This window comes from Gossypium raimondii, chromosome 2 (genome assembly GCF_025698545.1).
Source record: "Gossypium raimondii isolate GPD5lz chromosome 2, ASM2569854v1, whole genome shotgun sequence".
Taxonomy (NCBI): domain Eukaryota; kingdom Viridiplantae; phylum Streptophyta; class Magnoliopsida; order Malvales; family Malvaceae; genus Gossypium; species Gossypium raimondii.
This window is the reverse complement of record NC_068566.1, coordinates 35,588,744-35,616,463: the sequence shown is the minus strand read 5'-3', so window position 1 is coordinate 35,616,463 and position 27,720 is coordinate 35,588,744. Positions and strand designations below refer to the sequence as shown.

Below are 27,720 nucleotides of genomic sequence, written 5' to 3'. Positions count from 1 at the left end.
TTTGAGCATTGCTTGGACTTGGTAAGTATCTAACGAAGATCAAATTAGACCCATAATAGGGCTTGGCAAAGGAGTTAAGTCAAATATGAGTAAAGGTGGAGATTTGTGAAAGTATGCCTCGCATTTTGACTAAAACAGTGTGTGACGTCGCAATGAGAAGAAGCTCTTTGTCCCGATGAGCAAGCGACGTCACAAGAGAAGAAAGCCCTCGTCCTAACGAGAAGAAAATCGTCATCCCGATGACGCGATCCTTCTTCGTCCCTACAGCCAAACACCATGTCACAACGTGAAGACGTGCTCCTCAAGTTTCTCGATTTTTTTATCTCAATTAAACTTTGTTTTAGTTTCTACTTAAATTGTGATTAACCTAAAGATATTCTAGTCATATATGCTATGAATTTCAGCCTATAATTAGGTCTTAGTTACTCAGGTTTTACACAACAGAAATATTTAGATTGAGAGAATTTTGTTCTTTGTTTTAAAGGATTTTCTTTCGGGGTTTCTGGTTTTTTGTTTTGATTCTCCCATTCTCTTGTACTCTTCTATTATTATAGTGAAATCTTCTTTTGCCCGTGATTTTTTATCATCTTTTGAGGAGTTTTTCTACGTTAAATGTATGTGTTGATTTTTTTAATCTCTTAGTTATTTTTATTGTTTGATGAATTAATTCCCTACAAAAAAAGATTAATTTATAGTATAGATTAAAAAACATGATTATTTAATTAAATAAATCATATAGAAATATATATAGATTTAATTTGTGGCCTGGTTTCTCTAATATCAGTAAAAAATGGAAACAACATCAAAGTCAATGGAGAAAGGAAAAAGAAGAGATTTAGTTATTTCCGTGGAACAATCAAATCATTTTCATCCCAAGAAGTATAGTGTAAAATTTTCTCCAACGATTACCCTACGGCCACGACATGATGGAAATAACTTAGGCTGGTAGGAGTCAATTCCAGCAGGTGAGGTCAGTCAAGTCAACCGAAGAGTGTTTTTATAAGTCTTTCTTTTGTTTTAAGCCGTTAGATCATTTTATGATCGCTGATGCTGAAGCTTACATCTGTACTTGACACACGCGTCCCTCCAATAGAGGGGGTTAGAAAAAGAGACTTAAAAAGAAATAATTAAAATATAAAAAAGACATTTCTTTTCTTCAAATAATTTTTTATATGTTTTTAAAGAAAAGCAAGAGATATCATCCATTTGGCTCCGTATCAATTTGAATTTCTGGATTATTCTTTTTTCTATACTATTAATAATATTAATATCAATTTATTTAAAATAAAATATTATTATTAAACTTTTTATTAAATTGATACCACAGTTAATCGAGTATCAACTTGATTAGAAAATAACTAATACACCCTATCATTATTATTATATTTTATTTTTCATACTTTTAAATAATTTTTAAATAAAAGCAATGAAATTATCATGTCTAAAATTGAACTTGAGTTTAATGGATTTTATAAACAAACTTTTAACCGCTACACCAATAATAATTCTAAAATAAATTTTTAAAAAATTAACTTTTAACATGTCTAGGAATTGAACCTGTATTAATGTATTTATTTTATGTTATTTTTAAATATATGTTTGTGTTCTAAATACATGTGAATCACATGCTTGTATTTATTAGATGTTTAAAAAGTAATTAATATTTTATATGTTTTTACATTTATTAATATTAAAAAATTATTTCACATTAATATTTATAATTTTATCATTAAAGTAAGGTCCCAACTATACATTTGGTGCTATCTTGCTTACCCAACAATTAATTTTTTTAATTTAGTCACTTAAATTTTTCAAATTAAATATTTTAATCAATCTCCAATTGGTTGACATAGATGAATGAGGGAAAGCTGAAATAGGCCATTTTTTATTGGCCTAATAGAAAATTTAACCCTTCAATAATTTTACATATTATTAATTTAATCCTAAATCTAAAAAAAATCAAATTCTATGGAGAAATAACTAGAATTTCTCTGGCTGCTTCATTGAGACGAGTAAAAGGTGCCAAAGGGCAATGTAGAGCTTGAGGATAATACCGACTGAGCTTGTGATAATAATTTGAATAGTCAAGGAAACCAAGTAGTTGGCTTTGGCGAAACATTGGGAGTGTCTCAGTGTGATGGATTAGAAGTTGGTTGGCGAAGGAAGATCATTTTAGTGAGCGATGGTGCACCTGATCAATTGTGGGGAGAATTTTGGTGGAGCATTGGGAGGTGGATGTAAGGCATATGCCAATGAAGTACAATCAGATTGGTGATTTTCAAAGTAAGGAAGGCTTTTATAAGTACTCGATTCTTGGGAGTTGGTCGTTGCTTTCCAATGATGCCTTCGGATTTATGGGTTAATCTGTTTGAGATTTTTTGCTGTAACTTTTGCTTCTCTATTTCCAAAAAGAAAGAAAGAGGTATACTAGTGTTCTAAATATCTCAATGGATGAAAATATATTACTACTTTCTTTAAGCTTGAGTTTTGCTACCCTAAATGTTTTGTATTGGATTTGCATTTTAGAACAAAATAACATTAGTGTAATCCAAATTATACACCTATTACATAAAAAAATATAAATTTATTTTATAAATTCATTTGAGATTCCATAATCTAGTTTTTGCATTTATATATATATATTTAATTCGTTAGAATCAATATCAAATCGACACAATTTGTAAACATTGAAGGCTAAATCATTTAGAATTTGGACTAGATTGACGTAATTTGTAAATTTTAAACGCTAATTTTATTTTTATGTCAATTAATCATCTTATGGTTGGTAACCAAAAACACAATTGTATTTAAGTGATCAAAACGAAAATTTAATTTTACCCAATTGAAAAAAATAGATGGAGCTCTCAAGTTGCAATTTTACATAAGACTATGAGATCCAAATAGTGATGGGTCGTGTATGGTGGTTGACGAGAAGGTCGAGGGAAGGGTGCATTGTTAAGAGTGAGAAATGGTTCAGATGTTTCTTAATAGAATCTGTTGAATTTTTTAAATTTAAGATCAAATTGATGGAACGTGTTAATATTGTAGAGCTAAATTTATTATTAGGCTAATAAAAAAGTTGACATCAATTTTCCATCACTTAAAAGTTGGGATTGAATATCAAAATTATACATTAACTTTGGTACAATTTGCAATGTTATCCATCACCTTTAATTTGGTGCATTTGTATACATCAAAATTTAATTTTGGTTCAATTTTTAAATTTCACTAACCTTTTATATATGTGGCACAAATTTCAGTTAAGTGACGTGCAAATTGCTAATATGGCATTAGGTTAAAAACAAACCAATAAGTTTAAATTATTTTGATAGATTTTTGGAAAAATAAGAAAACATTTTCTTATTTTTTAATATAGGTGGAAAGAATTTAAATTTGTTTGTTGGTCTAACCTAATGAAATGTTATGTCCATGATTTACAGATGATTTAATAGAAAATTGTGTCATATAAATAATGGAATTAGTGAAATGTAAAAATTGAATCAAAATCAAAATTTAATATATACAAATACATCAAATTAAAATTGATATATAAAATTGTATAAAGTTAATATATAATTTTAATATTTAAAAGGATTACCAATAAAGAGAATCCAGAAGTAAAAGCTTTTAGCTTAAAAAAAAAGTTCTTCAAGTTTTTACATTTTTATTTAGAATTTCATGGATCATTATTTAAAAGAGAAAGTAGAAAATTAAAACTTCAAACTTATAGATATCATTATTTAACGTAACAACCTGACAATAATCATACATACAAACCACACATACATATAAAGATAACGAACTTAGGCCCCTCAACAACCGATGTGGGATGATAAAGAGTCCTAAATATTTGTAGAAATCTCACAAACACTACTATAGAGTGGACTCTCTAGATATGATGATCATAATATAATACCCAAACAAACATCAAACTATGCTGATTGTCCTTCAATTTCTTTAGCATATCACTCAACACAGCAGCGATACATGAAATACATCTCCATGGGGCGTCCGCACTCAGCACACACCACCCTCTCCGCAATCCCGCCACTGATACCTGGAAGGATCAATCGAGTACAGTGATGATCGTCGGTAATCCCTTCCAGATGCTTGCGTAGTGCTGGGATAAACCCCATTTGTCTCGCCATTTCTTCCCATTCTTCAAAACTCTGCATGCTGCTAAGTACTCTCTCTCCATTGGCTCTTACCATTTCAGTCGTTCCTAAAAAGAAGATTGCCCATCCATGTTCACTGCCATCGTACCCTAGTATCGTCATCACTTCTTGCTTTATAATATCTGGATCATTGGTCTTCCCATGTTGGGTTTTGGAGTACAACATGCTCTCTAACCGGTTCCAAAAGAACCACACACTCGCGTCTTGCCAAGAGTGACTAAGCTGTTTCTCGGTAATTAAACCACTTATCTTTTTCACCCGTTCCTTGGCGTTGTTCTTTCCAACATAAACCATCTCCAACCCAATTTCAAGAGTTTGTGCAGCCTTCTTTGTTGCGGAAGTGAAAGATTCGATCCATTCCATCTTTTCACCGCCATAGAAACATATCACTTTCTCTTCTCGCATCTGATAATAACAACAAAGGCAAAATCATGAATGTATTTATGTGTATATATATACATATATAAAGGTAGGTGAGAGATGTACCCAATTAGGTAAGTTTGGTTCAAGGCCATCAACAAGTAGTTCAATTGTCCAAGACTCAGATTTCCAAAGACTTTCTTCTTTGTCAGTGCTGAATGGGAAGGCTGCATTTCCCCATATCCACATCATATTGAGTGCATTGGTACATGTAACCTTTCCTAGTGGATCCAGTGTGACCACAATCGGCTTCTTCACGAAACGCCATTTTTCCTTGGTGTATTTAATCACTGCTGGTTCAATAACGGAAGGGTGGTTCACTGTATACCATGGCATAATCGACTGCAGGTTCAAAAACTTTTGCTGATAGCTGTCGTTCCAAGCTGACCTATCCACAATCGGGAGCCATACGATCTCGTAGTTAAGCTCAGACGACGATGCCCTTTCATATTTGTAAAGAACCTCCAGAACCTGAATCTCGTCAAGGGAGATATCCAGATCCGAAATCAGCAGTAACACATGCTTTCTTCTCAACACATCTATATCAACCTGTTGATTTTATATAAGAATAATAAAGTACATTATTCAATGAATTTACGGAAACATGGCTTGAACTTGGAAATATCAAACAGACCCTGGTCTTGTCAGCAGGACTGAAGAGAGGATGAGGATCTTCCTTGCGGAAGATTACTCTGAGAATCTTGGAGATTTCCATTTGAGGTGTTTCAATAATACGGATGAATTCTTTATAAGTTTCTTCCTGCTTCTTTTCCTCTGCATTTTGTCAGCTCACTAAGTAAATTATATATATATATATGTGTGTATGTATGAATGTATGTATGTATGTATGTATGTATGTACAAGTAATCCTGACCAATGAACAAGTTATCACCATGACTCACCAATACGCTGATAACAAAGACGTAAGAGATTTTGAAGGTGTTCATGTATGCTGCTAACTTTATGTGCCAAGCTTGACAATTCCCATGCTTCCGAAGTGGATGTGACAAACCTGAAATCAGCCAAAAAAGGATTGGATTATTGGTAATTAATTTGTTTCATCATATTTGTGTCATGGCTCGCTCACTCACTCCTGTCTCAAACCAACGAGGCTTGTAATCTGCGCAGCACAAGCCACAACGCTCCGAATGGTCCAGTAGGCAGCCGTGGGGATACTAGCCATAGCAGTCGACAACGGTGGCACCTCGCTCGAAATATACTCACAAGGTAGTTCAATGAACTCAACGATGCACTTGGTTACATCGATCATTGCCTTGATGAGTTTGTTGAGTGCATCGAAGTGGGGTTTCAGTGTTTGAGAATGCTCAAAAACGTCCGGTAATTGCTTGAGGAGTGCCACGGATTTAGCCAGTGTGTTGGTAGTGCAGAGCTGAACAATCAGCCAAAACTCACCGAAATTCACGGCGAAAGCTGCTAACGTTAGCACCACTTTTGCATCCCATGAATAGCTTGAAAGCATGTTGAGAATCACCATTGTTGTTGCATGGGCATCCCCTCCTCCAGCACACTTGCATGATATCTGCAAAAACACATTTACAGCCACAATGCAATGTTATGGTTATTAATTTTTTTTCCATTTAGGGTTTCGAAAAAACAGCCCAAATTATAACCTCGCAGGAGATTTTGTGCACGATATAAGCCAATGCATCCAGCACGTCATCAATGGCAGACAAGTTAGTCTGATCATCGAAGGAATCGATACGTCCCGATCCAGCCTACAAGACAAGGAACACCAACATTATATTTAAAATTCAATAAACATGAAATAATCAAAAGTTAATCGAGGTTTACGGTCAACGCTTGATCAATTTCGGGAGTGATATGACGCAAAACATTGTCAATGATTAGGAGAATGGGTTTGACATCAACTAAACGACCATCGGGGGCATGAGTCGACAGAATTTGCTTCATCATGGCATTGTCGTCGGATGCGGCGAACATCCGACGCTCGCTACGGACAAGTTGCTGCGATCTAGAAGCCTGTGCCATTGTTGAATATATGTATGAAGTAAAAATTTCGTTGATGTGTGATTTGTTTAATGAGCATTGCGGGGTTTATATAGTGATGGGAAAATGGAATAAGATAAAGCTGGGATATTAGGTTTGTACCTTGCGTGCAACATTAAAAAGCAAAAGGGCCTGTTTACTGGGATAAGGATCAAATGTAAATGTAGCCATGGATGGCCCCATGCTTCTTTTTCACCCTACTCAATTGTCTTAATCAACTTGATATAAGACACGAAGTTATGAATTTTATATCCAGGGTTATCAAATTTCAAAATTTTGAGCACTATTTATTAAGATAAGGATAAATATAAATGTGGCAATGGTTGGTCCCCCAAACTTCTTTTCCTGCACAGTGAATTTTGGAAAAGCACCGACATATATAGGTTAATAAATTTTTGAAAGGTTACGAGAAATTTAAAATATACCGAAGGTGAAGAAGTTGATACTTTGGCCGACCTCCTTCCTACATCTTTGATATGATAATTTTTGTATCATGAATTATCCCAACACTAACTTAATTAAAAAATTATTAAAATATTTTTTTATATACAATTTTTTAATAAATATGATAAAATTTAAATTTAGGATACATAAATTTTAATATAGAAATTACCCCACGTACTATAAAACTAGTATATATTTAAGTAAGTGACTTACCGAATTGAATTTTGTGTGACAAAAAGGATAGGAAGTTTTGGTGTTTGAAATAAAGATGCTAAAGGTAGTTTAATTTCACTTTTGTGACATCACAAAGGTTGTGTCATTCGTATTACTCAACCAGCTGACTTTGTGGTGTGCTAATTCATAAATTTAAGGGTCCATTATATTAATAATAATCTAATTATTAGTATTTTTTGTCACTGAATTATAAAAAGTTATAAAGTTATTGAATTATTCGATTTTTTCCTTTTTAGCCATCACCAGTTAAATTACTAACGGCAAGATAAGTTGGCAGCTTTTAAAATTGATACGATAGCAATTTTAACCCTGAATATTTATAAATTGTGTCAATTTAGTCTTGATTCTATAAAGTTTTAACTCTAAACATTTACACATTGTGTAATTTGTTTTTCTTTTGTAATTTTCTCTATTTTTTACATTGAGGGTTAATTTTAAAAGAATGAGAAATGATAAAGATCATTATCATGAATTTTTGGGTGTTTTTATTTTCGGTATATTTTCTATCAAATTTGGCTGATAATTTTTAGCTTTTTAGGTGAAATGGTCCCAAAGAAAACCAAAATTATAAAAAAAAAAACTCAAATTACACAAAGTATTTTATATTTTAGAATCAAGACTGAATTGATACAATGTATAATGTTGAGGATTAAAGTTATTATTATGCAAAATTTAAAAGTCACCACATCATCTTTCCATTAGCCATTTAATGACTAGTGACCAAAAAATGACAAATCAAATAGTTGGATGACCATTTTGTAAGTTTTCATAATTGAGTGATAAAAAAAATACTAATAGTTGGATGACTACTAATGTGATTTACCTTAAATTTAAACACAACTAAGGGTGGGTTTGGATGAACAATGCATTTACCTGTGGTTAGTGTAAAAACAACAATGGCGATTAGATTAGATACCGTAATGATATTGTAGCGTGAGACAAAAAATAAGCTAAATGCACCACACCACACCTAATCTCCCATCCAAATCCACCTTAAGATTATTGTACACCTAGCTTAACAAAAAAAAAGTATATATTTATATTATATATAAATATATATGTAAAAATTAAATCAAATTTTTTTAAACATTAATTTTTTCTTAAGTTGAATCCTTGTTGTTTAAGAATTTATTTTAAGTTAAATTTTTTCGACTTTATATAAAAGATAAAATCTTCCTTATAATAACATTTATTTGTTTTAAATAAAAAATTAAATTATTATTCAACTAAATTAATGTTAATTTAATCAATAAATTAAATATAACGTAGATATAATGTAAATTTAAAATATTCAAAATTAATAAATATGATATAACATAAAAAGTCATTCTTAATTTTTTAATAATTCCATTATAAATTTTGATCATTTTTTTTGACATAATGCCTAAAACTATCCATAATCCCATCTCAACCAATAAATAGAGGGATAATGCACTTCAGCGCACTCAAACTCATGTCATCCTACAGTGATATTAATATCCATGTCAATCAAATTAAAACTCAATCAATCATTCTTCACCTATTGATTGAACCAATTCCACTAATTAATCCACTCTAATTTTAACATATATTTATGATAATATATATCGATTTTAGCAAAATTAATTAGCAACATTTTTTATTTACTTCTCAGACATAATCCTCATCGCTTGTTGTAGTTAAAGCTAAAGATACTTTAATTAATTTAATGTAATAGCATTTTAAGATTCCTTATTAATTGCTTCTTCTTTTTTAGATTATTTTTTTATTTTATCCGTACAAAAATTTCTAAAGAAAATAAGGTGGAATTGTTGGCAATTCTCTCTTTTTATATTTTCTAAAGTTCTTTTCTTGTTTTTGGTAAAGGAGGCGAAATTTGTCCAAAGAAATCTGTGATGCATTAGAGGATTCATTAATAAGATTGTTATGGTCTCTTCGGTGGGATTTTATCTCTCGATTTTATTACAATGTTGAGTGTTTAAAGAAGCAATAAATTTATAAAGTGAGAGTACCTCGTCAAGTGCATGAGAAGGCGAACCACACACATTGTGCATAGTTAGACTCGAATCTAATGCCCTATAGCATATATAGAATTATTAGGTGAGAATCCTACCACTTGAGGTAACTAATAGCATATTTACCCAATAATGCATGGTTCAAATCCCACCAAACATAAATATGAGATTTCTTTTGTGAGTGAGGTGTTCCCGTTTTATGATCTAGCCACCAATGTCTATTTAGACATCTGGGCTCTCAGCAAAGTTAGGAGATAAAAGCTTATTGTGGATAATATTGAACGTGCTAAGGGGTTTGCCAGCTACAGATGAACGATTCTTTGATGACTTCTCTCGAAGGAGTCAAAAAAAATTTAAAACATATTTGAATGTTGTGTTCTTTTTTTTTTTGCTTGGTAATGGATTTATATTTGATATATTTCCCGTATGCTTTTGTTCATAGGTACATTTTTAGTGTTTAAAAGCTATGCAATAGCAATGAATCTATATATATACTATAATAAAGCCCCTAACTAAATTTAGTGTCATGAGTCAGCTCGATGCCTACTCAATTGGAAAATAACTAAAAATCATGCTTTTACAAAGCAAGTTATATTATTATGAGGATTTTTTATATATATTAATATAAAATTAATAAAAAAACTTACACTTGGAAAGATTCAAACTTAGAATACCATAATTTTCAAACATTCAACCTTACCATTTCAACCAAAATTTAATTTTGTTTTTATATGAACTTTCGATAAATATATTTTTACATAATATTTTTCACGCACATTATACGTGTGTCTTAATCTATAAACTTACATGAAAATAAATATTATATTTTATACCATTTCCATAAGCCCTTCTCCAAACGTTGAACCACTCAATAACTACATGAAGCTCAGCCTCGCCAGGAGAATAGTCTTGTCAAAATACCATATCATAAAAGACAAGTCCATATGATCTTTAGAAAATATATGGTGAAGAGTCCCTATCAACATCTATAAATCCATCACTTTTGTAACCCTACAGATGCTCATCTAATCTCTTCAGGTCGACTCCAACAATGCCACTTTACTCTCTATACCTATGAGATAGAGCGTTTGATAATTGGGACCCTTGTCAAGCTAACCTTCATCTACAAATACTTTCTTTCAGTGGTGCCAAAAACGATATTTTCAGAACTTTATTCTTCGATAATTGAGTTCATAAATATTATTAAATAATATTTATGAGTTGATTATGGTATTATATTAAATTTTAGTCTAACAAATTTGTTAATTGAATAGTTAATTAAGGTACAATTGAATCACCTTAAAGTCATTAGTTTTGAAAAATGAAGTTCGGGACCTCATTTCTATAATCGAACTCGTAAATATGTTTATTAAATATTTACAGAGTTATTGTATAGGTGAATTGAATTTTAGATAGGTAATTTCATTGAATTGGTGACTAATTAAGGTATATGGACTAAATTGTAAAAATAGTAAAATTGATCGTTATGGAATTTTAATTAATTAAAGGACCAATTGAACAATTGAGTCCTTTTCAATTTAATGTACGGTAGTGGATGACATCTAACATCCACCAATTGGTTTAATAATGTTAATGTTAAGTTAATTATTAATTAAATAGGTTTATATTAAATTAACTATAATTTGTTATGTTAATTATAAGTATAAAAGGGAACACGTGGTCATCATATTTATTTTTTTCCTTCTTCCTCACTGAAATCATAGAAGAAAATAGGGTTTGACATTGTCTAAGCTTTGGTCCTTTAAATTCCAAGGTAATTTAAGTCTTTTTTTTTGTAATTTTTATGTTTTTAAGTCCCCGGGAGCTTAATTTAGCTAGCTCGTATACCCATTTATAAAACTGTTAAAGTTTTCAAAAGTTTTCATTGATGAATACTTGATGAATTTGATGTTAATTTGTTATATTTTAAGCCTAGAAATGAAAAATGACTAATTTGCAAGCTTAATTGCTAGTTTTTGAAAATAGGGGCTTAAAGTGCATAAATTTCGAAATTGATGTTAAATTTCTATAATTATAGATAATATAGGGTTGTAGAAGGATGAAATTGAGATTGGTTCCAAAATCAAGGCTCAAATTTGAAAGATATTGCAATTTTGATTTTAGGGACTAATTTAAATAAAATGTAAAATTTTAGGGACATCCAAAAATGAAATTGAATTGATATATGCTTATAAGAAATTATTGTAATAGGTTTTAAGTTTATAAATTGAAATAAATTATTATAGATCGAGAATTGAATAAATCGGAGAATAATCGAGGAAAATGCAAAATTACGAGTTAGTCCCTACACCTTATTAGTTGTTGTTTTTCTAGGTAAGTACATATGAGACTTACTTATTATTTTAAATTGTTATGTAATTTTGGTGAAATTAGCATCTAAAAGATAAATTGTAAAGAATGAATCATATGATTACCACAAACATATATTATGTATTGAGTGGAATTGAAATGTATATATAGATGGATGATTTGAATATGATGGCATTACAAGGTTAAGAATGTATATAGATTGTTATTTGAAATGTGAAGATTGAGTATACAATTTCAGGGTTTGAAATGATATAGAAATGGTAATGGTGCCTGTGTGAACTTAGTAAACGATTAATATATGAATGACATGCTATTAGGGTTCAAAAAAAGAAATTGGGTGTTGGTCAGGGATTTCTTTATCGATGGCTGAGATCCAGCATGTGTTGTGGATTCTCAACAACTTGAGTGAGCAGCATCGAATAAAGTGCAAAAGTAAACCTGACCTGCGGCTTGAGTTAGCGGCCCAAATATCACATCTCGTGTGAGAAAATCGATTTATTCTTTATCGTTGATTGAGACCCAGCACATGTTGCGGATTCTCAACAGCTTGAGTGAGAAACATCAAATAAAGCTTGTATAAGCAAACCAACTTTACAATTTGTGGAAGTAAATCAGTCTCGTGTATTTGAGATCAATTTACTTTAGTTCTCCAAGCGAACGACAAAATTGGAAAAGGCCTCTAAATGGAAATGTAAGGTTCATAATAAATATATATGTTACAAGTTGGATTTGATTTAGTGGTACATGCTTTGTAATGGAATGTTATATCATTGTATGAATGTGTTATAAGCTTATGACATGTGATTGAACTAACTTATTTAATATGTTAGTTGAATGTACATGAAGTGTAAGATGCCAAAGGATTGTTATGTTTGTACCAATGATTTCAATTGCTGAATTGTTATCATGTCAAGGTAAGTTAAGTAAATTTCATATAGACTTACTAAGCATTTAAAATGCTTACATGTTGTCTCCTTTTTCCTTGTAGATCTTCAATTTTGTGAAGCACGTCAGTTGGATCACCATGAAGCTCACACTATCCTAACAGCAATTTGGTAAAATTTTATTCGTTTAAATCCCGGTTATGTGGCATGCACATAGGTTGTTTAAACATGAGTTTATTTGGAAATGATTGTTTGGTTTGAATCATGGTTAATGGTTGATCTTTGACAAAATTATTGCCTATATGTATATGTGTTTGGTTGATAACATGTTTGTCATTTTGAATGACCATTTTGAATGTGAAATGGTTTAACAAATTATGGTCTAGTAGGAATAAAAGCATTATATTATAAAAGAAGTATGATTGGGCTAAATTGGTAAGAGTGCTACCAAATTTTGGCATATTTGATTGATTGAACTTGAAAAAACGGTTAAATGATTGTTCTAGATAGTATTTTGGTTGGTTTTGTGTAGGAGTAACAGTATAATTATGCGACAAATAGATCAATGGCATTCGTAGCTTGAAATAGGTACCAAATGGCCTAAAATGTGCCAAAAATGGAGTCCTCATCGAGACAAGTAACACCCCTCGTAGCAACGTCTGCCGACAGAATGTGCCATCCTGATGTCGGAAGGCTGGACACCATAACGACACTATCTGTTTGGTGGTGTCATGACATGGAGAAGGTGTCGTCATGATGTCAGCCCTAAATTTTAAAAAAAATTGCAATTTGGTCCTATTTTATGCTCGGGTCAATAAAAAGGCTTTTATAACCTCGATTAAGAATTTAATTTAATTGTATATAATAGTATCTAAGTGTTTATGACATCATTAAATATTTGAAGGATTTATTTATGATATGCTTGATCTAAAATTTTGAAAATGTTGTAAATTAGTCCTTAGTCAATTCCAGGTTGATTCTAGAGCATACGTAAACTCGTATAAGACTCGAGAAAGGTCGTATTTAGTGATTTTGAACTGAATTGACTATGATTGTATGATTTATGTTAAATTTGAATGTTAACTATTCATATTTGATCTGACAACAACCATAGGATCTCGTAACTCGAACCTGACGATCGAGTCGGGTGAAGGGTGTTACAAAAAAAACACGAATAAGAAACACGAGATCATGCATACAACAAACACTCTACTTATACGTACTACCTCAACACTTCCAAACATCCATCTTAAGTCGCTCTCCACACCACCTACGATGTGAACCACCTTTATTTTAATGGCTCTTCGCACCCTTACTCTAACACCCCATTACCTGATTCGATCACTGGGTCAAAACTATGAGGTATCACATTTGTTGTTGGAGCAACTACAATAAAATTATATTCAAATATTCTATTAAATGATTAATTTCAAACCAATAAAATCATACAATATGATATATAACCATTGTTGAGTTTTATACGAGCTTACAAAATCTTTAAAGCTAACCCGATGCCGAATTAGGACTAAATTGTAAAGATTTTAAAACACCAAGTTGACGTCGCAACGTCAGGGGGTTCCTCGTCGTGATGCAAGATACTGAGTAGGCCTCATCGCAATGTTCAATACTCAACATCGCATTGTGTCATGGCAACTTGGTCTTGCCGCAATGACAAACATTTGATGTCGCAACGTGACATACTGATTTCAAATGGTCAAGTTTTGGTACCTGTTTATAAAATCTCAAATTCATTTGCACTACAATCTCAAACCCAAAACACCATATCCAATGAATTCTAACATAGTTAACATACTATTCATGAGTATAAGTTTTCATCCATTACAACCAATTCCTTTAATTTCATAATCATTTCATCAAGGTGCTTCATGAAGCTAATTGACATATATTTAGATATATTACCATATAACTTATTAATATACCATAAGTTATATCTAACCAAATGTTAAAAACAATCTTTATTTCATATATATATAAACACATGGTCTTTTCAAAATTCTAATTCTAACCCTCAAAGTTCGCATGATCACCTATTTCATTAAGAATTGACTCGACCTAGGAACATGACATATAACGAATAAAATAAGGTTATACAAACATTGTTAAACAATAAAGCTTAGTAGTATTTCCATGATTCAAATCAATATAACATATGTTATAATCAATTGCATACAGTTTACATGTTTTCTAATGCCCACCAATGCAAATACATCATATATCAAATTTCATTCAACATATATATATATGCATATTGTAACGCCCCTAACTCGTATCCGGCGCTGGAACAGGGTTACGGAGCATTACCAAACTTATAACTTAAACAATCATACATTTCATAATCAATTATAAATCAAATAAAAAACCATTCAAATCCATTCATACAGTCCTCAATACGAGCCCTCGAGGCCTCAAATAGACATTAAAAGTGGTTCAGGACTAAACCGAGTACTCAAGAAATTTTTAGAAAAACATTGAAATTTTCAATGTGCAGGGGACACACACCTGTGTGGCCAGACACACGGCCAAGAAACACGCCAGTGTCTCAGGCCGTGTGAGGATTCAAAATAGGGACACACGGCCGTGTCTGACCCCATATAACTCACTAACTTGGGTCACACGACCAACCACACGCCCGTGTGTCAGGCTGTGTACCATTCAAAATGGCCTCACATGCCCATGTGCCAGGCCGTGTGCTACCTGGAGGGTACACTGACTTGTGCCACATGGCCAAGCCACACATCCATGTGGTAGGCCGTATGAAGCTACTGACTTGATTTCTAAAGAAGTATCAGGGGACATACGGCCGTGTCACCTGGCCGTATGTCACACACGGCTGAGACACACACTCGTGTCATTTTCCAAGCCATATTTCTCACCCATATTGGTACCAACCTATACACATCAATTTGCACATAACCATGTCATAAATAGGCACTCAAAACCAGATAACATCTTTCTTTTTCGGAGATAGAGGTAATCCTGATACGAAATCCATCGTAACTTTATCTCATTTCCACTCTGGTATCATCACTGGCTGTAATAGTCCTAACGGTACTTGATGTTCAGCTTTAACCTTTTGACAAATCAATCATCTTGACAGAAATTCAGAAATGTCACGTTTCATACCTGACCACCAGTACATCTATTTCAAATCACTGTACATCTTAGTACTCCCCAGATGAACAAACGAGCTACCACTGTGTGCTTCATGTAAAATTCTCTGTGTAAGCTCGGGATTCTTCGGTACGTAAACTGCACCCCTAACCCGTATCCGTCGCTGGATTAAGGTTACAAGGCATTACCGAACAAAACACAGCTCATAACAGGCATTCATTACAATTCATGCTTTGTAAATTAACCCTATCAATACATTTATCCCATTCAAATTATGAATCTTAATACTCCTATATTCATATCATTCTCATTTTAAAAATACTCTTTAAGATTATATTATTACATAACATATATCGTGCATATTATACTTCATATGTGATATCACACTGTATAAAGACTCAAACATATTCAGGCTAAGCAACCTCAACAAATGGTCAAGTTTATTACCAAATTCGGTTTCTTCTTTTCTTGATATATTTCGGGCTTATATTATTACCAAATTCGGTTTCTTCTTTTCTTGATCTATTTCAATACAATTTTGAATTTTTTAATCATATATTTATTCAAATTTATTCAAAAACATATAAATGGGCAAATTGTATTTTAGCCCCTAACATTTCACATTTTTTCAATTTAGTCCCTATTTCAAAACAACTCAAAATATTCAAAATTTCAACATACTCTAGTTGGGCTGAATTTACCTTAGGTCCCTAGCAGCCCAATTCTATCATCTATTTCACATTTTAGTCACATAATTTCAATATTTCACAATTTAGTCCAAAATTGACATTTTTATCAAAAATTCATTAACAAAACTTACATATCTAACAACAATGATTTATTTTCCATCATCAACTATCAAAATACTCATGCATTCAACAATGGCAATATTCAAATACTTTAACAGTTTTGAAATCGGAGATACGGGCTAGCTAGATTAAGCTACAATGATCTCAAAAACGTAGAAATCATTAAAAACGAAGTTAAAATCGTACCTATTTGGGCAATGAAAGCTTGGCCGAATGTTAAATCCAACAATGGCTTTCTTCTGCTTGAATTTTCGGTGAAGATGAATAGTGGAATATGACAATACATTTTGTTTTATTTTTATTTAACATTATTTACTTATTTACCTAATTAACCATTAATAACATTAGTAATTACACCATGTGCCATTCCACTATCATCCATTATCACAAAAATGGGATAATTACCATTTAAGGACCTTCACATAAATCAAATCATAACAAATTAGCATATTAACAATGAGAATGCCACTTTTACTTTTTATGCGATTTAGCCCTTTTCACAAATTAAGCTTACAAACGGATAAATTAAATCACGAAAATTTCACACATATCAATTCACATACTATAAGCATGGAAAATAATATTAAAATATTTTTCTAACTCGGATTTTTGGTCCCAAAACCACTGTCCAACTAGGGTCTAAACCAGGCTGTTACACAAACTCTACCTCTGAACAATAAACAATCCTCGAATCTGATCTGAAACTCTGAATCTGTAGTCGACTCGCATTGTACTCTTTTAGATTGCGATTCATTATCACATTTCTGAGCCTCACAAATTTTTTGTAAAAACATCGGTTTAGCTTTTAACTCCACTAAGATCAAACCATCATCAGACAAGGTCAATCGCGTATTCATCGCTCTTAGAGCAAACAAGGATTTTCTACTCAAAGCATCCGCGACTACATTTGCTTTTCCCGGGTGATAATCAATCACTAACTCATAACCTTTCAACAGTTCGAGCCATCTTCGTTGTCGTAAATTCAAATCTTTCTAAGACATCAAATACTTCAAGCTCTTGTGATCGGTAAAGATATAACACTTCTCACTGAACAAGTGGTGTCGCCAAATTTTCAATGCAAACACGATCGAAGCCAACTCCAAGTCATATGTCGGATAATTTTTCTCGTGTGTCTTTAACTGTCTAGAAGCATACGCTATCACTTTGCCTTCTTGCATTAAAACATATCCTAAATCGTTCAATGACGCATCATTGGAAATCAAAAATTCTTTACCCAACTCAGGCTAAACCAAAACTGGTACTTCAGTTAACAATGTTTTCAACTGATTAAAACTCTGTTGGCATTTCTCAGACCACTCAAACTTTACATCTTTCTACAATAACCGAGTCATTGGTGTAGTTATCATTGAGAAACCTTTAACAAATCTCTAATAATAGCCCGCTAACCCCAAGAAACTTCTAACCTCAGAAATGTTTCTTGGTGGTTTCCAGTCAACAACTGCTGAAATCTTGCTCGGATCAACTCTGATGCCTTCCTCCGAAACAATGTGTCCCAAAAATCCAACTTCTCGGAGCCAAAACTCACATTTTCTGAATTTAGCAAATAATTGTTTATCTCTCAACGTTCGCAACAAAATTTTCAAATGATCGGCGCGTTTAGACTCATCTCGAGAATCGATTAGAATATCATCAATGAATACAATGACAAATCTGTCTAAATACGATCTGAAAATTCTATTCATCAAATCCATAAAGACTGTAGGGGCGTTAGTTAACTTAAATGGCATAACAAGAAATTCATAGTGCCCGTACCTAGTTCTGAACGCAGTTTTTGACACATCTGAATCTTTAACCCGTAACTGATAATAACCAGATCACAAATCAATCTTTGAAAACACCGTTGCACCTTTCAACTGATCAAACAAATCATACATTTGCGGCAATGGATACTTATTCTTAATCGTAACCTTGTTAAGCTGTCGACGGTTTGTTCAAGCGTACGGGTTATAGCACTTGAGGAGCTCCAGGGACCAACCGGGGAAAAGGCGGGGGTGGAGGTTGCTAAGCAGTCAGATTAGTTCAGACAAAATCAGTGAACCTCTCCTCCACAACCCTTAGATACGGGTCTCGATTCAGAAGAAGTCGCTCTGCAAACGGAGGCCAGTGCATTACTTTTTACATAATCGGAATCTACTCGATTGGAATCTATTTCTATATGAAAACATGATTTTAAACTATCAGGACTCATCACACTATCACAATTTATAAAATGGCATGTATAACTAGACTCACAAATGCTACGATAGTCTGAGAATCGATTAAACCGTAGCTCTAATACCAATAAATGTAACGCCCCTAACCCGTATTCGACGCAAAAATAGGGCTACAGAGCATTACCGGGCTTATAACTTAAACAATTATACATTTCATAATCAATTATCAATCAAATCAAAAACCATTCAAATACATTCATATAGTCCCCAATACGAGCCCTCGAGGCCCCAAATAGACATTAAAAATAGTTCAGGACTAAACCGAGTACTGAAGAAATTTTTACATAAACATTGAAATTTTTCAATGTGCAGGGGACATACGCTCGTGTGGCCAGGCCGTATGTCTTACACGGCCAAGAAACACGCACGTGCCTCAGGCCGTGTGGGCATTCGAAATGGGGACACACAGCCGTGTCCCAGCTCATGTCCAACCCCGTGTAACTCACTAACTTGGGTCACACGACCAACCACAAGCCTGTGTGCCAGGCCGTGTACCCTTTGAAACGGCCTCACATGCCCGTGTGTCAGGCCGTATGCTACTTGGAGGGTAGACTGACTTGTGCCACATGGCCAAGCCACACGCCCTTGTACTAGGCCATGTGAAGCTGCTGACTTGATTTCTAAAGAAGTATCAGGGGACACACGACCGTGTCACCTGGTCGTGTGTCAAACACGACTAAGACACATGCCCGCGTCTCTGCCTATGTGGACAAAAATAGGTCATTTTCAAAGCCATATTCCTCAACCATATTGGTACCAACCAATACACATCAATTTGCACATAACCATGGCATAAATAGGCACTCAAAACCAACTAATATCAAGTTTTTATCATGTACTAACCACACATACAACATGATATCCATAAGCGCATTCATTTGCCCACTTTTAAACATACTAAATATACTTCCAAAATCTACCTAAATGGTCAATTACATATATGAGACATTGTGCCTAACTTAGCATGCATACACATTCTCAATTCAACCATTTGGTACTTTAAATACCAACTCACAAATCAAATCATTCATATAGCAATTATACACAACTTATCATAAGGCATTTACACCTATTTACATATCAAAACATATACCATTTTCAAGCCAAATCAAATGGCTAAATACATAACAAAACATATAGGTCACATTAGCCAAAATACCTATACATGCCATTTAACCCAAAATATAAAGTCCAAAGTACCAAAATAAGAGTTTGATAGTGTGATGCGATCCTTGATGACTTCTAATCTGAACGAGCTACCGGGACACTATAAAAGATGGAAAAATAAACATAGTAAGCAATTAAGCTTAGTAAGTTTGTAAAACATAGAATTAAACTTACCATATAACCACAAATTTAGTTAAGTAACTCAGTTCAATTTGGCCAAAGCCTATCACATAACCATTAACCAAGTTAGTCATGTATTCATATAAAATCGAAAATCATGTATGAATTCAACAATTATTAAATTCCATGTACATGTACCATCTATACCGTCTATCCGTATATCATATATAAACCATTTCCATGCAAATACCTGTACTAGTTTGTATTGAACTTGTGTAATCTCGTAATAACACTATGCCCATTGAACCACTTAGAATATCGTTAGATATGCGGGTAGTACACGCAAGACGTACTAAACTGTAAATCCTTCAATTCTTGTACATGTATGCTCATACGAGCGATAAACATAAGCTCCTCCGAGCTGAATATCGGTAAGCTCTCAGGAGCTAAAATCGGTAAGCTCATACAAGCTATGGTGTGTCCGCAACACATACAGGACCATAACTAAATCGATAACCCTAATGACATGTCATTTATATCCTACGAATTCTTAAGGTTCAAACAGGCCTCGGTATTCTTCGTATGTCATCGATTATGCCCTCGATAACTATACATAATAATTAAACCATTCACATACATATATTTCAATTAAAGCATATAAATACGCAATTTAATTACACGAACTTACCTCAAACTCAAACGGAGAATACGATCGTTTAGTCCACAACTTTATCTTTTCCCCAATTTAGTTCCGAATGTTGCTTTTTCTTGATCTATATAATCAAATTTAACTCATTTAATCATATTTCTAATCAAATCAATCCAAATTTCATGTTCTAGAAAAATTACCATTTTGCCTCTAAACATTTGACTTATTTATAATTTAGTCCCTAGGCTCATAAAATGAAATTCATGAAATTTCACTACACCCAAGCCTAGCCAAATATCCTATGCGCTCAAAGCAGCCCATACAATTGACAAATTCACACATTTAACACGCAATTTTCACATTTCTTAAATTAATCCCTAATAGGTAATTTCATTAAAAATCTCTTAACAAAAGTTGTTTAATTAACAATAAAGACTCATATTCTTCTATTAAACTTCATAAGCATCTAAAATTCTCTCGTGGTAAAACCCTAGGCTTTCAACCATTTTGCAAATTAGTCCCCTATTTAGCTAGATTAAGCTATAACGATTCCAAAAAATAAAAATCAACAAAAACGGGACAAGGAATCACTTACATGCAAAGAGAAAGCTTGAATAAAATCTCTTCTCCCCTCCTATGGAAAGCTTGAATAAAATCTCTTCTCCCCTCCTATGGTGATATTCGGCCAACACAAAAAAAATGGGAGAAAGATGATAGCTATTTGTTTTATTAATTTGGCCTTTAATTACCTAATTACCTTTTTGCCCTTACTTAACTTTAAAATTTACTCAATTAACAAGCCATGCACATCCACTATCACCTTTAATGGTTTAATTACCATATAAGGGCCTCCACTTTAAATTTCTATAGCTATATAATACTTTTACCTAATAGAACTCAACTTTCGCACTTTGCGCGATTTAGCCATTTTTATCAAATTGAGCTTGCAAACGGTAAAATTTCTTAGTGAAATTTTTATACAATCCTATTATCATGATATGGATATTAAAAAATATAAAAATAAATTCTTTAACTTCAAATTTGTGGTCTCAAAACCACTGTTCTGATTTCACTGAAAACGGGTTGTTAGACATATGCCGCAATTATACCAATACTTAAAATGTATCACCTATAAATACTTGATGTAGCACCCTTATACCCGACCCGATCGTCGGGTTAACATATCGGGATGCTATATTTGTTACCAAAGCAACAACAGTCAAATTCATTTGGTACTGAATAATTATTTAATCAATTTGATTAATTTTAGCTTTTGATATGCCTTAGTATCTTTTCCGAGTCTTATACGAGTTTATTGCAACCTTTAAAATAGTATAAAGAGGAACAACGACTAAAGTGAAATGTTCTCAAAATTTTGGGGTGATGTCGCAACGTCAGGGATTCCTCGTCACGATGTCACAAATTGACTTAGATTGTCGCGACTTGGTTCCTTCGTCGTTTCCATGAGAATCTTATTTCCCATGTTGTACCATATTTCAAGTTTTTTTAACATCCAAATCCTTTTTCAAAGCTCAAAATTTAATCAACTCAACTCATTTCACATATCATCCACATTTACCCATTTATAATCTCAAGTTCACATAATAAAACATGATATTCAATCAAAGATAGAAAAGCTATTAAAATTAACACAATTATCAAAGTTTTACAAATAAGTCCACTAGAAGACTTACACTTACAAATACAGTTTAATCTTTCAACATACCATAACTATTGCCAACATATACCAATCAATTTATCAATTAGGACTACCTTAATTCATTTTATAATCATTACTCACTTAGTACTTTAACAATATATTTGAACTTCTCTTATGTATTAGCAAATCCATTATTTGCAACAACTTCTTAACAATATCACACTTTTATCATTTTGCCCTCCTCCTCCTCTCCATTCCACTTCCTTAATGTTTATATGTGTATATATATATATCAATCTTTGGATCTTAACATATTATACTTATATGTAACATTAATTAATGTTTCTCTAGTTAATTACATACTCTTATCAAGGTTGTCCATTTGAGTGACAGTAACTAATTTATTTATATATTGGTATATAGAATTAGAAATTAAGATCCGCTTGTTGTTTTTGAAACTAGACTCAACGAGCTTTATGCCATAAAAATTTCAAAATTTCTACTTAATCCAATTAATACAATTTTTTCTTCAAACCTTCTCACGTTCTGCTGCTAGGCAACTCTGACCCTTCTTCACTAAAAATTAAATATATTTTAGTACGAATTTTGTATTATGTTTCCTTTGTTTCCATTGAAAATATAATCTTTCAGATTTTAGGCATATAAATTTCATCTCCTAAACATTTTTTACAATTTATAATGATTTTTCAAAGTTAGAACAGGGGAACCCAAAATCATTCTGACATTGTCTCACAAAATTTATTAATCTCATAACCTACGATTCCAATTCTTACATTGTTTCTTCTTTTAAAAGCTAGACTCAATAAGATTTATTTTCATATTTGATTCAACCTCTAACTCAATTTTCACAATTTTGGTAAACTTTAAAAGTGAACCACTCTGCTGTCCGAAACTAATTTAATGCTAATTTTTACTATTTCATGGTTTTATATTAACTTTCATTTACACATACATAATCCTTATACTTTTATTATTGTCCAACTTAATCCTTAAAACTCACTTGTCATCAACTTATAATTTTATCATAACTTCTCTTATTTCAATTATAAATTTCACAAGTTTACAATTTAATCCCTAACATCATAAAAATTCATTATTTATTATAATTTCACCTTAACATCACTTTATAATTAATTCACTAACACTCAACATTCCACTTAAACTTCCTAACACAATACTTTATTTCACACAAACTTTTCTTCAGTTTGCAACTTAGTCATTATTATAAAATTTAATGTAACTTGAAAATTTCCTCACATTCACTTTTTATATCATCACAATTTCATCACACTTCATTTGTATTCTCTTTTCAACATTCAATTTCACATAACCTATTTTACTTACTTTACAATTTAGTCCATTTTCTTCTACTTCAATATACCAATTTAATTTTCATGCATAATATTTGCACACTCACAATTAATCCAACTAATTTAGCATAATCTATACTTGATTAAAATTAAATAAAGTAAAATTCTTGAAATACTTACCTTGTCTCTTTAATTTTCTCACTTTTCCACCACTTTCTCCACTTCCACTTCCAAGATGATATTCTCTCTAGTGTCTCTACTTCACTTCTCCTTTAGGGTGGCTATGAAAATTTTCAAGAAATTTGGGAGAAAAAGTGGGATTTCAAGGTAAAGGGTCAAATTGTACAGAAATGTAAACCCCTCTACATCTATTTATAACCAATGTGACAAGTATGGAAGATAAGGGAATTTTCTACACTTTTCTCCAAAAATATCTCATTTAATTATTTAATTATTTAATTAAAATATCTTTAATTATTATACCGTATAATTATCTCATTTAAGATATGACCATTTACCCTTCACATTTCTTCAAATTTTCATTCTTGAGTCATTACTCACTTTTGATAAAATTGTGATTTAGTCCACGTATTTCTTTCACTTATCCAATTTGGTCCCTATATCCCAATTTCATATCTTAAGAAATTGGGCTATTTACTTTGATCCTTTAAATTTTTCATATTTACACTTTAACCCTTGGATTTTGAATAACTATACTTGTGTCTAAAAATTTTTACATTATTACAATCTAGTCCCTTCCTTAGATCAACATTCTTACGAATTCAATTTTTTCTTTGGCATCATTTACCCTTTTTCTTTTATCATCTTTATATCTTCTCTTCATTTTATCAAGAAATCAATTATACACTATTTCAATTTAATACTACTTTTATAATATATCAATTTTAGGGGTGTTACACTTGAACTAGTTAATTATATGAACATCTCATACCAACATTACAATGCCAATGATATTTGCATATCTACTCAATTTACCACATTTTACTATACCTCATTACATTAACAAATAAAACAATCTATTCCTTATCTTACCATATCGGTCCTCCAGCTCCATAATCAGTCTGCATGGTCTTTTACATGCTATCAATAATCAAATATCATATATAAGCACATTTTTACAACTTTGTAACATTTAACCCTTTTCAAATATCATCCAGCCAATTCACAAATTATATTCCCTATTAACATGACTCGGAATCGAACGGATGCACGGATACCAACCAACACACTAGTTTGACACCTAGTGCCTTATCAGAACGTTTGAAGTATATAGATTGCGCCCAATACTCATTGGTATAATCAAAATAAAAGTTATGTCTTTCACTCACCGGAACGTCCGAAGGAAAATGAGCCCAACGCTCATCAACAAATAGCTAAAGTAACCCATACTCAATCTATCCTATGACATACCAACTATATCCAACTCTGCTCGAACAATTAATAGGCTAACCAAATATCCAATTCATTATATAGCTAAATTTACATTTCATCAATTTCAATTCATCATTTCATTACATAACATAACATAACATACTTCAACCCAATTCAAAGCCAATATCATATATTCATCAAGTTACACTATGCCTTATTGCATTCAATTTAGTCATCTATTTCGATAACCAATCTCAATCATAGCAATTCAATTCAAATAATCATTTACAACTCACCTCAATATCATATTATGAAAAACAATATAAATATGCAACAATTGAAATGATTCGAGTCATAGAAAAACAAAATGAAAACTCGAGTTACATGTCGTTGGCTCTTTCCTTTTCTTTCCCTCTCGACGAAGTTGTGTTGTCTTTAGCTACGAATAATAATTCAACAATTCACTATCAAATTCCATATCAATCATATTCAATTACAAAGTCACACGTATTTTGCAATTTATTCAATTTAGTTCCTAAACTCGAGACAAGCTTAACTTTCGATCTAGACCTTCGTATTAAAATCCAATTTCACCTATATTCATTAGGGACGTTCTTCTTTCTATTCTTACCAAATTTTCATAACAATTTTGCATTTTATTAAATTTGGTCTGTAATGTACGAAACTAACAATTAGACTTTATAATTAGGTCATTTTCTTAAACTAAGCTTAATTTCTATCAATTTAACACATATGTGGAAGATCGAATTGAAACTCTAGATTCAGGTTGAGATTTCAATGCATCTCAACACATCACCAAGGCTTGAATAGGGTATCAATTTGGTCGTATCTCAGACCGTGTCCGTGCCCGTGTAACTCACAAGGACTCTACTTCGGCCATGGCTACAGTAAGTTTGGTGATTCCTTGCCTACGCAAATCATGATTTGCCCATGGCTTTAACCCATCCTCGAACCAATAGAACGCTTCTTTCTAGCTCAAGTCAGAGATTTGAAGCATCAATTAGCTAAATGCCCGAACATACTCCCGTACAGTGCCTTGTTGCGTGAGACGACGCAACTTAGTCCGAGCCTCCTTCTCGGCATATTGTGGGTAAAACTGCTTCTTCACCTCTCTTTGAAACTCCTCCCAAGTCCCAATTGCGTTCCCACCATGTTTCTCATCCGTGGACCTACGATGCCACCACAAGAGAGCCACATTATAAAATAGATTGAGGCAGTGTTTACCTTAATGGCATCATCTTAGGTCACACGGCCAAACCACACGCCCGTGTGCCAGGCCGTGTACCCTTCGAAATAACCTCACACGCCCGAGTGCCAAGCCGTGTGCTAGGCCATGTAAAACCTGACTTGTAACCCTTTGAAAACTACAAAGGACACACGTCCGTGCTACCTGGCCATGTGTCACACACGGCTAAAACACACACTGGTGTCTCTGCCCGTGTGGATGAAAGTAGGCTATTTTACAAGCCATTTTTCTCACCATTTTCAACATATACCTATAATCCCTTTTGCACATATACATAAGCCCTCAAAATGGGCCAAAATCATGCATAATCAAGCCAAACACATATGGTATAATAACATCCAACCAATATGCTCAAAGGCACCTCAAATGACAACATTAAAAGATGTATAACCATGTACTCAATTTGGCCAAAATAATAGATTTAACTTATAACTAAGTTTGCATCATTACACAATATGTAGATCATTGATCAAAACATACCATTTGGGACCAACTGTACCACATTATCATTAGCATCAAAATACATATATGCTTACTATGGAAAAGCACCAATTCACAACAAGTCATAAATCAACCATTACAAGGCTACTTATATACACCTTATAATATATATCATTTTACCAACACAATTCCAAAATGCAAACTAACCAAATGGTCAATTCCACAACCAAAGCACATAGTCTAACATTGGCTAAAATACCTATACATGTCATTATAACCTTAACCAAGATATCAAAATCTACCAATATAATCGCTGGATAGCGTGATAATTCTCCGACGAGCTTCTAACCCGATCGAGCTTCCGATAGTCTGTAAGTAAAGAAAAATAACTACGTAAGCAATGAAATACTTAGTAATCTCGTATAAACTTTAATCATATCTATCCATTTCAACTATGAAATTTATACATATCAAGAATAATCATATACCGATACCACATGATTCATGAAACCAAATTTAAAAACTCATAAAATGACTAAATCCACAACATCACTTATACATATTATCCCTAGCATAGTAATATTTTAAAAAAACTTTAAACTCTTCCAAATTTCTTTATTTTCATTTGCATTTCATTACTGTCCACATCAATTCCATATGCATAACACACAAGTCATAAGCATATCATTCAACCATAGCCACAAGCTAATGCATTTAAATGTAGCCCTTTTTCAAATTAATCACATGATAAGCCATTTCACAAGAAATTGCACAATTTAGACCTTACCACTTTTTCATGAGCACAAGCATATTTTCATTTGAGCACTTACCATTTCAATGCAACTTATAAGTAAACAGAATACCATTCAACCAACAGCTTGGCACTTGCCTAAGCATCAAACAACAACACATGTTAGCTTACTTGAACATATTTCATATAAATTCAACATTAATACCCTTATTTTCTCAACATGTCACACTTAAGTTTATTACTCGTCTCCACTTACA

The 27,720-nt window shown here is 32.6% G+C and overlaps 1 protein-coding gene across 1 annotated transcript; it reads right to left on the bottom strand.

The window, feature by feature from the left end:
* Window positions 1-3,710: 3,710 nt before the first annotated feature.
* LOC105788533 (protein SIEVE ELEMENT OCCLUSION B) lies at window positions 3,711-6,638 on the bottom strand. Its single transcript, XM_012615477.2, has 7 exons — window positions 6,408-6,638; window positions 6,227-6,331; window positions 5,687-6,135; window positions 5,498-5,607; window positions 5,230-5,369; window positions 4,662-5,144; window positions 3,711-4,580 (listed from the first exon to the last, which is right to left on the bottom strand). Exons 1-7 carry the CDS (start codon window positions 6,603-6,605, stop codon window positions 3,966-3,968), a joined length of 2,100 nt encoding a protein of 699 aa, XP_012470931.1. The 5' UTR covers window positions 6,606-6,638; the 3' UTR covers window positions 3,711-3,965.
* Window positions 6,639-27,720: the final 21,082 nt, after the last annotated feature.

What these genes read in the sequence shown, in the direction of transcription:
- LOC105788533 (XM_012615477.2), bottom strand. Translation starts at nt 6,605, where the DNA reads ATGGCACAGGCTTCTAGATCGCAGCAACTTGTCCGTAGCGAGCGTCGG. An exon ending in CTCGTTGGTTTGAGACAGGA is followed by an intron (nt 5,608 to 5,686) that starts GTGAGTGAGCGA and finishes GGCTGATTTCAG; the next exon opens with GTTTGTCACATCCACTTCGG. An exon ending in GTCCTGCTGACAAGACCAGG is followed by an intron (nt 5,145 to 5,229) that starts GTCTGTTTGATA and finishes TAAAATCAACAG; the next exon opens with GTTGATATAGATGTGTTGAG.